This window comes from Pseudomassariella vexata (genome assembly GCF_002105095.1).
Source record: "Pseudomassariella vexata strain CBS 129021 chromosome Unknown BCR38scaffold_24, whole genome shotgun sequence".
Lineage (NCBI taxonomy): Eukaryota > Fungi > Ascomycota > Sordariomycetes > Amphisphaeriales > Pseudomassariaceae > Pseudomassariella > Pseudomassariella vexata.
The window spans coordinates 287,733-300,463 of NW_024467979.1; the positions used below are offsets into that span (position 1 = coordinate 287,733).

Consider the following 12,731-nt stretch of genomic DNA (forward strand, 5'->3'; position numbering starts at 1 on the left):
ACTTTGAGGGGAGAGGGGCTATTAAAAAAAACAGGGGAAGGTGGGGCACATATCAGTTACAAATTCCGATAATGATCAGATATGTCCAAAAATTTCATTGCCTCGAAGCTCAAGCCTCGGATAAATTTAATGTCAACATTGAATCGGCCAAGATGAATCCACGTCAACGTGCCTGAAAACATTTCGAGCTTTACTACATATACCACAGCCATGTCTGATCCCTTGTTAACGTCTCTCTGTGTAATATGCCACATCAAACCTCCACAGTACAAATGCCCTCGGTGCGGCGCGCGAACATGTTCGCTAGTTTGCGTCAAGAAACACAAGAATTGGTCATCCTGTAATGGCGAACGCGACCCCACCGTGTATATACCGCCAGTGAAACTGCGAACGGACGCAGGCATCGATCATGACTACAACTTTCTCACCAAAATTGAGCGAACCATCGAACGTGCCGAAAAAGCCTTAACCGAAGAGCGAGGCATTGCACTACCAAGCCAGAATGCGCCGCCACCGAACAAGCTACGCCGATTAAACAAGGGTCAGAGCAGAGGAAATGTCACAATGGGCGATGGATCGCGCCCATGGGCAAGATCTGCTATCCGAAGGTTGAAAGCTCTGGGAATCAGTGTGAAGCATGTTCCAATGGGTATGACTCGGGAGAGGGAGAACACGACATCGTACAATAAGAGGACCAATACGGTCAACTGGCAAGTCGAATGGCTGCTTCTGTGTCCCAGGTCTGATGGCGAGGGACTCAGTCTCTTGAGGTTAGTATGCAAAACCCTGGATCATATACCACTCAATGTTGGGTTTGCAGGCTGCCAAGAGGAACATCGTCGCACGCAGCTAAGTCAAACGGAAAAGAAGAGAGACTCGAGGCATACAAGGCATCAGCGACGCAAGGACGGAGATAACGACGATACCCAGGATACATTTGCCGGCCAAAACATGAATTCTGTATGGCGAACTGCACCACTGCCGATACAAGATACGGTGACCGGAACCTGGGAAAGAGCAGTGCATGCGGACCGGAGGACACCCAGAGAGAAGCTTGCGGATCAGGTGAAGCGCAAATACCACTTCTACTTCCACGTTCCAGGCACCCCTTCCAGAGAGCCCCAGAAACTCATCGAGTTAGAACCGACGGATAGTCTGGGAACTGTCTTGTCGGGACTTGAAGTACTAGAGTATCCAACCATATATGTGGTGCCAATCGGTGTCAAGCTTCCGGATGGGTACATTCTGGCCAAGAAACCCGAGAAAGCACCCGAGCAGAAGCCCCGGAAACAAGGCAGCTCGGAGTCAAGGAAGCGGAAAGGCTCAACGCTAGTAGGATATGGTTCTAGTGATGAAGAGGAAGGGCAAGTGGTGGAGGGACAAGGAGAAGAAAGCGAGCCTGGATTCGAATTTGACGATGGTAAGGCAGTGAGGGCGTTCCTTGAGGACGACGATACCAGCAGTTCTGGGTTGGACAGTGACTAGAAATAGTGTGTAATATCATCGCGGTGGTCGGGCACCAGGAGATTTCGATTTAAGAGGGATAGGAGAGATACCCCTCCGTACTATATGCGAGGCCATTTGTTTTGCGCCTTATTGTCTGCGACTTATGTGCGAGGTCCATCGGTCTGATCTAAGGTGTCTGATGTTTGTGATGTGCGATTCACATTAGATGATATGATACGCAAAGAAAGAGGTGACTACCATTGATCAAGTCGTAATTGAGTTTCGAGATAATTGTTGAGTACCCTATTCCAAGTCTACGAAACTTTGATGAGATTATTCTGGTGTTACAACTCCTTAGAGATTCGCGCCTATGTTTTGGCCACTAGCGGAGTGCATGCCCTAAGGCGTCATAAAAGTAGACAATCGAATGAAAACCAATTGCCTGTCACTGAGCAAAATACGGCAATTCAGTCTTAGTCATTGGGAATAGTCCCAGTCCAACAATTCAGATAAGACTGAGGTTGCGCCACGATAAAATCCCAAGCTACTCCGTAGCGTGGCGGTGCCAGCCGTCTGAATTTCGCCGCGGTTTTCAGCCTTCACGCAAGCTCCTCGTCGGTCTAGGTCTTGGTTCTTTTGACCACACGAACTTTCTCACACCACTTTCGCTGTACCAGCGCCCCAACAAACCCTTTTCCCTTCCCCTTCCCGTTTCGCAAACAGATTACATTCTACTTCCTTTTGCCTCTAGCATTTACCTTCCCCGTCTACCTTGCGCATCCAGCGCAAGTCAATTGCCACAATGTCCGAATTCCTCGGGTAGGTCTCTCTGTGTGGTGGACCTTGGAACAGCTCAGCCTTTTCCATCCACTTTGCAAAATTTTGCTGACTAGCTCCTTACTAGATCTCGCATATCTCTCATCTCCAAAAGCGACATTCGGTGTGTATCCTCCTTCCTTCATCACTACTCTTTCCATTTCATCGCTGACTCCTACGCGACAGCTACTCTGGCGTGTTGCACGAGATCAACTCCGAGGAGTCGACAGTGTCCCTCGAGAATGTGAGATCCTACGGCACTGAAGGGCGGAGGGGTAAGCCCGACGAAGAACTCCCGCCGTCCGATCAAGTCTACGAATACATCGTATTTCGAGGCAGTGATGTGAAGGACTTGCGCATCGAGGAAGGCCCTGCTGCCAAGGAAAACAAGCCTCCTGCTGTCCCCGACGATCCTGCAATCGTAGGCGTAAGTCGCTGATTCCCAATTCATCCCCCCAGCGGAGGAAATCCCCCGTGTCTTCCTGATGAAATATTTTCGGATGTAAAGATTGTCTTTACTGAATTGCGCAAAAAAACACCGTGTTGATTTTTCCGTTGCCTTCCTTCTGATCTAAGACATGCCATCTCTTGTTATGCCTGATGACAATTGCACTCGAGATCACCAAGCTAACTTAGACTGCGTTCTTCCAGGCTCGTGCCCGAGCTACCGGCCCTAGTGCTGCTACTCCCGGACCGAATCACCCTCAAGGCGCTCCTGGTGCTCCTGGTTTCAACCAGCCACCTTTCCCACAGTCGAACTTCTACCCTCCGGGCCCTGGCGGACCATGGGGACGCGGTGGTGGGCCTGGACCAGGGCCAGACCCAAGATTCGGCGGCATGCCTTACCCTCCACCACCTGGTTGGTTTCCGCCTGGGCAAGGCTTCCCGCCTGGCGCACCAGGTCCATGGAATAACTTTGGATATCCTCCTGGACCACATGGTCACCCTGGTGCCCCAAATGCTCCTGGTGGACTCGGTGGACTCGGTGGACCTGGCGCTCCTGGCCAAGGCATGAGAGGAACACCACAACAAGATATGAAGCCCACTCCCATCGGTGCTGGCGCTGCGCCCGGCAGTGATAAGCCCCGATCAGCCGGTACTCCTGCTCAGGCCGAGCAATCTGCTGAGCTGCAACCTTTCGCGCAACCTCCAGTTCAGCAGCCTTCTTCTGCACACGCTCCTACCCCGCCTGTGGCCCCTGTGGAATCAAAGCCATCTGTAGAGGAGGTCAAGGCTACATCTCAGTCGCTCTCCAACAACACACCTGCCAAGGCTCCTCAGCAGCCCAGGAACATGCCTACCGGTCCCAGAAGCAACCGCGTAACACCTGCAGTGCCCGTAATCCCTGCTATTTTATCTAGGCCGGCACCAGCACAACAGCCTCAAGTCACTGCCGCCGCGGCAGCGGTTAAGCCTGTAGCAACAGAATCCCCCAATGGGCCTGTCTCAGCTGCAACAATAAGGGATGCGACTCAGCAAGCCAAAGCAGCTGTTGCTGTTGCTATGGCCAAGTTGGACGCCACTGCATCTGGAGTGTCTGCTCCACCCGGCAATGGTACTGGAAGCGCCATGGATAACTTGACTAAGAAGGTTAATGAGATGAGAGTCAATGCTGCCAGGACTGGTCCAAGTAATCGCGGCCGTGGTCGAGGCAACCGGGCCGGAGGACCGGCTAAGGTTGATGTTCCTGATTCCGATTTCGACTTTCAAGGGGCGAACGCCAAGTTTAACAAGCAAGATCTCGTTAAGGAAGCCATTGCTGGTTCTCCTCTGGGCGAAGCTCCAAATGGTGCCCCATCGGAACCCCAAGACTTGGTCGATCCTGCCCAGCCACCTCAGGCTTACAACAAGACGAAATCTTTCTTCGATAACATTTCGAGCGAGGCTAAGGATCGTGCTGATAGTGGTGGTCAGAAGCCAGGTGGTCGTGAATGGCGCGGCGAGGAGCAACGCAAGAACATGGAAACCTTTGGTCAAGGAAGTGTCGATGGTGGATATCGGCCAAACTATCGAGGAAGAGGTCGTGGCCGGGGTCGGGGAGGCCGCGGGTATGGTCAGACCCGTGGCGGAGGCTTCCGACCGAGAGGAGACTCACAAGGCGTTCCTCAGTAGTCAGACGACGAATAGTCACTAATGACTTGTCTGAAAATCATGCTGGAGAAGGGCTCATTGGAGACCGGCCTTTTCAACTGCTAGCGGATGACCACTTTTCGGTCTCATTGTACAGTGTGTATAATACGACATAGCGTGATAATGATGTTATCATGCACCGAGGCATCGGAAAGCGTTTTGGCGGATCTTGCCAGACAAGCCTACTGGAGGCCACTTGATTGGTAGTCAGGCATTATGAGAACATGGACACAGGGCAGGTTCTGACGATGTCACGAGGAGTGTTATGGTCGGATGAAAAGAAAGTTGCGCCAGGGTTGGCTCAAAACCATGGGGAGTTCAGGAAGCTCAACCAGAGCAAAAGCGAGATGCTTCGATACCAACTCTTTTTCGCTAGGGAAGCTGGGATGATTGATGCCAGGTGTCACAAAAACTTGGAAACCCCAGCTTGATACTGAAGTTGAGCTCGTGCAATCGATAGAGCTTATCATATAAACCAGTCTGCAATCAAGTCCACATGCTAGCATCTAAGAATGCTCTCGAGTGTAGATGTTATTCTAATGTAAGCGTGATAGTGGCGTGTTATCTCTATGGTTATTTTCTAGAAGATCCCAATTCTTCTGATGTGCCATCTTAATTCAGCCATTTGCGAGAAATGCTGGTTCAGCAGAAAACACTAATAATAATAAACTAGGTGAGGCTGTGGCTCGCCGTATGACACAATTGAGCAGATTGAATTTGCCCCACCATTATTTCCCGCTTCCCATTCCACCACCGGAAGGTTTTTATCCTGAACATTTATATTCGTCGTGGCGATCGCAGAACCGCCTTGCCTATTTATTCAGTCGCAGGGACTCGTTCTAGTGGCGTCAAAGTTCTGCATTATTAATTCAAAACAAGCAATCATGTCGACCAGACAGCTGCGGAAACTGCAGAAGCAGAGAGAGCTCGAAGCCCTCCAGGCTCAAACCCCCGAGGAAGAATCGGAGCGCGAAAATGATGCGCCAGTCCCAAGATCGAAGCCGAGTATATTCTCGGGGTTTGCGGCACTGGGAGGCCTGGGAGGCGAAGATGACGAACAAGACGAAGACGAGGAAGAGGTAACGGGAGCTACCGAGGAACAAGCCGACGTTTCCCAACCTATGGAAGCGACTCCGAAGTCGTCATCCAAGAAGAGCAAGAAGAAAAAGAAAAAGGCCAAGAAGGCTGCGGATACATCGATGAAAAATGATACGGGAGCCTTCGGACCGAACAAGGACGCAGACGAGATCGACCGGGCGCTTCGTGAGCTGAACATCGCCGCAAAATCCTCCAACAATGCGGCCCGCGAGATTGCCAACCAAGGCACAAAAGCTTACGAGCGAATATGCGAATTATTGCGAATCAATAGTTACCACCTGAAGGTTCTGAACGAGATGCGGAACCTCTTCGGCCGCGACGCCATCGCAGCTGCCGAGTCCGAGGAAACCGAAGACGCAGAGGCTCGCAACAGACGGCGAGGCCGAGGTGCACAGCAACTTAGGCAGAATGTGGATCTTGAGACGTTTCTCAAAGGACAACCTGGCAAGACCCTGTCCGAGGTCACTCTACGACGAAACCCGTTCTTGCCAGGCAAGGAGACTTGGCCTCGTGCCTCGACCGAAGGTCTCACCATGAAGCTGGTCAAGGAGGGTACCGTCGAACCTAAATGTGGGACGGTCGAGTTTGGATTCGCTCATGATGAGGGCTATAACAACCTTGAACGGAACTTCTTTGGTCTCGTGCAAATGTTGGATCCTATGCAGCTCGTCTACTTCTTACAGAGACATCCGTACCATATCTCGACTCTGATCCAGGTTAGCAAGGTCGCCAAACAGGACCAGAACTCGGCATTGGCAGGAGACCTGTGCGAGCGTGCTTTGTTCACGTTCGGAAGAGTATCTTTATCTGCATTTCGTCAGAAGATTGAAGAGGGCAAGGCAAGACTCGAGTTCAGGCGTCCCGAAAACAGGCAGTTCTGGCTGGCCGGGTACCACTACCTCAAAAGCTTGATCATGAAAGGGACGTATAGGACAGCTCTGGAATGGTCGAAGCTGCTCTTCAGTATGGATCTGAGCGATCCATACGGTATCATCCACTTCATCCACCCGCTTGCCATTCGTGCACACGAGTCAAGGTGGTTTATTGACTTCTGCGACTCGGAGGTCCTGGATGAGTGTGACACAGCGCAGGACTACGTCAGGCAAACTCTTGTGCTTGCCCGCCTCCAACAGAATGACACAGCAGGCGCTAAGGTACTGTTGATCGAGGGGATGGAACGCTTGCCCTGGCTTTACAGCTCTCTATTCAAAGCACTCAACCTGGATATACCTCGTGCAATTTGGGGGACAGTGCCGCGTGATGCCCACGAGGAGTTGTTTACGGAGCTATACATCCACCAAACCAAACAACTGTGGGACAACGCGCAAGCTACCGGTATCTTGAAAGAAGCAGCTGTATCAGCCACCAAGCCTTCTCCTTCCTCCTTGCCATCAACCCCTACGGCGGGGCGCAATGTGGGCCGCTTCGTCTATCTAGACAACACGCCTGCTGTCATGAGTCTTGTGCCCGACGGCATGCTCCAGACCTCGCCAAACTGGGACTTCGACCCATTACCCCCTTCAGAGGAGAACAACGTGTTCAGCTACGACTCCCAGAAGTCACCATGGAATCCGGAGCGTGGAGTGCCCGGTATGCCTCACATGAATCCCTTTGGTGGTCTTGGTGGTCTAGGCGGCCTAGGCGGTTTGGCCGGAGGTCAGGCTCTGCGGCGTTTGCTAGAAGAAGCCACGCGGCAGAACGCACCTGAAGAGGTAGTCCGGGCCTTAGAGGAAGCCATTGACCAGGGTGGACATGGCGGGCCAGACGAAGACGATCATGACGGGCCAGAGGCAGATGCACAAAATGACGGGGACGGGCACCCAGGACTTTGGGACGCATTTATGGATATGATCTGGCCAGTAAGACCCGATGGACCCGATGCTGACCCTCGACATGCCGATTGGGATGACGGCAGCCCGCAATTTGATGCGGACTGGGACGATAATCGAGAGTATGATCTGACGGCACCGGGCGGTTGGCCCAGCGATTACGACCATGACTATGCTGATACGGGTGACTCGGATAACGAGCTATTGGGTCTCACAGGACCGGATGCAGATGCCACACATGCAGATCCTGAGGAGTTATGTGAGCTGCCACCGGATGTATTGGGAACCAGCAGGGCTCCCAATGGAACTGGGCATGACGATTCGGATGACGAGATGCCTCCATTGGAACCGGCGCCTAGAAATGGGTCACAAGACCAGGGCTAACTATAACTAAGTGAGGCTACAACAAATAACCAGAGCTGCGGTTTGCAGTCTGGGCGTTTAGACCCCATCGCTGTGCATTGTTACACGCGTCTGCAATGCAGGGACTAGGACAATGTAAATCAAGAGACCCCAATGTGGCCACGCTCCCAAACAAATGCCAATTGTCGTTGTTTCCTAGAATATGATTCGTGAGAACCCTGAAGCATACACTAACTAGCCTACATGATACGGTCGGTCTTCGCGAAGCTTCACTCTCCTGACATGAAACAAGCGCACAATGTCTGGGCATCAAACAATTTGGATGCCAGGTTGGAAGATTGGAAGTGGAATAAGGCTTCACCGATTGTGCAAATAACGACGAAGGTTTCACTTATCACCTGCTTTGTCCCAATGAAAACTTGCTCATGTTTCACACCGCGGGGATCTCCATGAGTCCAGGGCGTCCTTTGCGTACCCAGCTGCCACTCAAGAAAGGCGTCAGTGAAGCGACACATTGCATATAGGCCTGGGCGTACCTGCATCTTACTGTTACTGGGCACCGTGTGGGCAGCTTTTCGTTTCTGCAAAGTGTCCCTATTGAGCCAATCAGCAGCTGTTTTGGTAGGACAAAACACAGTGCGGCGCGAGCTGCTCCTCCTATCATGACGGTACCCGTGGCTTCGGGTATGTGGCTGTTGGTGTCCCTCGTCCGAACTCTAAACTTGCTTAACTGTCAACGGTCCCGCCGCAGCTACCTTTCAGCATTATTAATGCGACAAGCTATCTGACACCCCAAAAATTCTCTGTACAAAAAGGTCGACGCGGCTCCGAATCTTTTTAACCTCTGCCTCCACATCGCTCACTGTTACTGCCACGTACCATACTACCGACTTTCACGACTTCCACATCTCGTGTCCTGTACCCCGCATTCGTCAACTACACACACATACACACATACACAATGGCCGAGCAACACACCTACAAGTTCAACATCAGCATGAGCTGCGGCGGCTGCTCTGGCGCTGTCGACAGAGTCCTCAAGAAGCTCGATGGTAAGCGCCCACTCTCACAACCTGCTCCTGCCCGCATTCCATCCAGGCATCCAGTATACATATCCACAAACTCATCACCGTATACACAGGCGTCGAAAGCTATGAAGTCTCCCTCGAAAAGCAAGAGGCTGTCGTCATCGCCAAGCCCGAACTCACGTATGAGACCGTCCTCAAAACTATTAAGAAGACGGGCAAGACAGTGAACAGCGGCGAGGCGGATGGTGTCGGCAAGAGCATCGAGGTTGCCGAGGCGTCGTAGGAGGATTCTTTCCGGGAATATCCTTGGACTTCGGGCGAAAGCACTGGGAATTCTACTCTTGTGTCGAAAGCACCCTGTCCCTGCGAGGAGCGCAATATGTCTTGCCCCAAGTCATCGTCCCCCAAAAAGATACAACCTACGGTGATCGTGGTCAAGATGGCTTCTGAGGAGGAGCTAACCCCATCTGGCACTTGGCGGTGCTCTGCTTGTCATGCTGAAACCGATTCGGAAGTTGAGCCAGCTGACTTCCGAAAAGATTCGTTAGGTATTTGGAGGTAGTGGTGTCCAACATTTTGTTGGCTGCTGCAGGGATTGACGGCAGTATACTACATAGTTATTCTGATTTGAGGGCAGCAGTGGCTGGATGGGTTGCAATAGTGGATTGCTTAGGGTTAACTTCTACTACGACCGGAATGACGATGGGTCTCTGGAGCATTGTAAGAAGAGCATTTTTGACGGGCAGAACCCGGAGTCTAGGTTCGTTTGATACAAGCGTCATCACGCGATGCACGTACTAGCAAGTAATGAAGGGCCGTTGCCGCATACACTACGATATACACTTGTATGTATGACATGCACTCATTCACCGGACACAAACATGATGAAGTAGCTTGAGGTTCCGTTAACCTGGGTTACTTCCACGCGATACGTCCGCCTTGTCAGGCAGTCCTTGAGACGAAAGATACTATATGTACCAACAATGCCTGGCTTGCTGGCGTTCAGGTTGCCCTTAGGGATAGATGTGAATTGGAAAGCGGCCTTCGAGTCTCCGAATGTATGCTCTGGACATCGGTGTTTCTGTGCCAGCACGCCCACGGTAAGTCGACCTTCCCAGAACGATCACGACATGACCTGGCGCAGAAAACAAGTCTGGTATATGCAAGTATGCCACCCCAGGCATGTCACCTGATATAAATGAAGCTACATGATTCGCCGCTTTATTATTCATGAATATAGCCGGCGGCCCAACGGCTCTATCTTATGAAGAAGGTTACTTCGGTAACCAGGAATCTCCCGAAGACCCCAAATCCTGTTGCCTGCAAGCAAAGATAGGCCAAATCAATGTAAGCGATGTCTACGGTCAGTTTCATCAGCAGACGAGGTTGCTCCCATGCCCACCTGCCAAAGCTCTGGTTTCTATAAAGGGCCTTTTGTATATATGAAGAAGCCCAACTCATTGGCTTCATATAGTGTTTGTCGGCATAATTCCGAGTTGTATATGAACTAGGGGCAAGTTAAGCCTTGAGGTTTGTCCTTATTGGACCTGATAGATGAAATCAACTCTATAATGACAGCCGGTGTAGCCGGAACCTATTAAATTTCACTCCACCCTTTTGTACGGAATGGGTCTCTTAATCCCATAAGCTTGATATGGTTATGATATAGTGGTATCGAACATGCTAAGATGCATCTAATACATGCTAGGATTCGCACGACTGCGTGATGCCAAGGTGGCAAGTCCCCGTGTCGGCTTGAGTACATATGTTTGTTGAGTGCCGGCCTTGAAGATCGTCCTTTGTGTTACCCCCTTCAGGTCAACCAGGTTATCGAAATAGCGCTGGCTCTTGACTAATCATGGCGCCTCTTAGTTTCCTGCTAACCACTCTAGTCGTCGTGTTATACTCGGCCGTCCCAGTGCGACCCCATGGTATAGCATCCGCTCTCGTTGTCGACGGCACCTTGTAAGTCGAAATCACGATGATGCCGCTGTCAGTTTGGACGACTAACCTTGGGAAATTAAGCTACGATGGCTACAATCCCAGCTACCAGTGGAATAATCCGGCGCCGGTAGTTGTTGGGTGGTCTGTACCTGACGATCTTCAGTAAGACAACATGATGTCCATACCAGAGGCGTGTGCAAATGAAAGTCTGGTTTAGAAACACATTCATCGCGCCCAATAACTTCGGCACAGCAGACATGATCTGCCACCTGGGAGCAAAACCGGCGGGGGCCGCTGCCTTCGTCAAGGGAGGAGAAGTGATCGAAGTACAGTGGACGCCGTGGCCGAGTTCTCACAAGGGGCCCGTTATCGACTATCTTGCCAACTGCAACGGCGCATGTGTAAGTGAATTGCCAATAAGACAAGTGCTCTAGAGCCCCCTCCTTTCTTCTCTCTGCTGGCCTTTTCAGACGTTCGAACTTCCACTAACGAGACGTCTTGTCCCAACAGGAAACGGTAGACAAAACCAAGCTCAACTTCTTCAAGATCCAGGAGGTCGGCTTCATCGACCCGGCCACGGACCTCTGGGCTGCCAACGTCCTCACCAACAACAACAATAGCTGGCTTGTCAAGATACCCTCCGACATTGCGCCCGGTAACTACGTCCTTCGACACGAGATCATTGCCCTCCATGCGGCGGGGCAGACCAACGGCGCACAGGCGTACCCCTTTTGCTATAACCTGGCCATCGATAGCAGTGGGACGGCGACTCCGACGGGTATACCGGCAACGGAATTTTACAAGGCGAGCGATCCAGGCATTAAGTTTGATTTATTCTCGCATCCGACGATTTATGTGATTCCTGGGGTGAGTCGCAGTGTCACAAGTTTGACTTTGGACGAGATCGAGTGTTTGCTAATACGGGAAATACAACAGCCACCTTTGTATACTGGAGCGCTGTCGATTAATCAGACTATGCCCGGAAAGATCACGGCGACGGCGACTGGGGTATACGGCTATACTCCTACGCCGAAAATGGCTGCGGCTACTAGTCACAGCAACGGGGTCGACATTGGTAGCCGTTAGATGAGCAAGCAGGGGGGTTGCATTGAGGGGAAGGATAGAATAAGGGACTCGGAGCCGACGTGGCAGATGGAGAAGGACTGCCTAGTGTCAACTAGTGAGAATGCAACGCACGGAATGCAACGTCGTTCGTCAGAGAACAAACTACCCGGCCTTCGTATTAATGTGACGGGTCAAAACGTGCGCCGCTCACCTGCAACATACCGTTTAAGCGAATGGAAGCCTAGCGACTAACATTGAACTCCCAACTCGAAGACGCAGGAAATATACGCGTAGTAGAAACGAGTGCGTTACTATGCACCGACGAACGAGGATGCATGCGCGCACAGACGGACAGGATAAGAAGTAAACGGCGGGATGGCGTGGGATGGTATGAGATGGCATATAACGGGTTGCCTCAACAGGGCCGTGGTCCGGTGCTTGGGATATTTTGAAACTTTCGAGAGAAAAGATGATCCCGGGCCGATACCCCACCAGATTGCGATTCCACACTCCAGAATGGCTGGCTGCCAATCATCGAACGGCCTACGGGATCTACCCCGTTTGTCCTCATTAGCTTCGGCTTCGCATTTTGGCTCGGTGCGATTGGTCTACCAGACAGCAAGTGGACAGAACAATCGACTGCATAGTGATGTATTCTACACCGATTGCGGGCTGCTATGTTGATCGCGGGACGGCCAAGCGGTGGACAAGTCACACGAAGTGTAGACTCATGACAGGGGAGTGGGAATACTCCGGCCGAGGTCTCACTGGACGGATATGGAATCAAGCATATCTGAGCCGGTTCTTTCCCGGAAGAGCAGGCGCGAACTCGAATAAGAGTAAGTGAAAGTTGGTAGCATTGGACCAGAACTGACCAGCTTCTGAGCCAAGTGCCTACTTTAGATACCTATTGGCACCCTTGCTCATAGGCCGCTGCGTGTCCAGCCTATCGGGTCTCGCGATTTGCTAATTATATATCGCGAAACGCTCTAATCAAGATGCCGTTGCTTGA

General features: G+C 51.7%; 5 protein-coding genes across 5 annotated transcripts; all 5 read left to right on the plus strand.

Moving 5' to 3' along the window:
- The first annotated feature begins 79 nt into the window (after positions 1–79).
- Positions 80–1,580, plus strand: BCR38DRAFT_451534 (uncharacterized protein). Its single transcript, XM_040861470.1, has one exon. It carries the CDS (start codon positions 211–213, stop codon positions 1,483–1,485), a length of 1,275 nt encoding a protein of 424 aa, XP_040709980.1. The 5' UTR covers positions 80–210; the 3' UTR covers positions 1,486–1,580.
- A 668-nt stretch (positions 1,581–2,248) lies between these two features.
- On the plus strand, positions 2,249–4,374 carry BCR38DRAFT_414653 (Scd6-like Sm domain-containing protein; the record flags this gene model as incomplete). The annotated part of the gene is made up of 4 exons (XM_040858956.1): positions 2,249–2,265; positions 2,351–2,386; positions 2,449–2,689; positions 2,914–4,374. 4 exons carry the CDS (start codon positions 2,249–2,251, stop codon positions 4,372–4,374), a joined length of 1,755 nt encoding a protein of 584 aa, XP_040709981.1.
- A 684-nt stretch (positions 4,375–5,058) lies between these two features.
- On the plus strand, positions 5,059–8,173 carry BCR38DRAFT_451539 (transcriptional repressor TCF25-domain-containing protein). Its single transcript, XM_040861471.1, has one exon. The coding sequence runs from the start codon at positions 5,277–5,279 to the stop codon at positions 7,701–7,703; it is 2,427 nt and encodes an 808-aa protein (XP_040709982.1). The 5' UTR covers positions 5,059–5,276; the 3' UTR covers positions 7,704–8,173.
- Positions 8,174–8,643: 470 nt separating this feature from the next.
- Positions 8,644–8,993, plus strand: BCR38DRAFT_356254 (uncharacterized protein; the record flags this gene model as incomplete). Its single annotated transcript, XM_040857012.1, has 2 exons — positions 8,644–8,734; positions 8,824–8,993. The coding sequence occupies 2 exons, from the start codon at positions 8,644–8,646 to the stop codon at positions 8,991–8,993; spliced, it is 261 nt and encodes an 86-aa protein (XP_040709983.1).
- A 1,575-nt stretch (positions 8,994–10,568) lies between these two features.
- On the plus strand, positions 10,569–12,556 carry BCR38DRAFT_461789 (glycoside hydrolase family 61 protein; the record flags this gene model as incomplete). The annotated part of the gene is made up of 5 exons (XM_040862560.1): positions 10,569–10,675; positions 10,736–10,816; positions 10,872–11,055; positions 11,165–11,521; positions 12,518–12,556. 5 exons carry the CDS (start codon positions 10,569–10,571, stop codon positions 12,554–12,556), a joined length of 768 nt encoding a protein of 255 aa, XP_040709984.1.
- Positions 12,557–12,731: the final 175 nt, after the last annotated feature.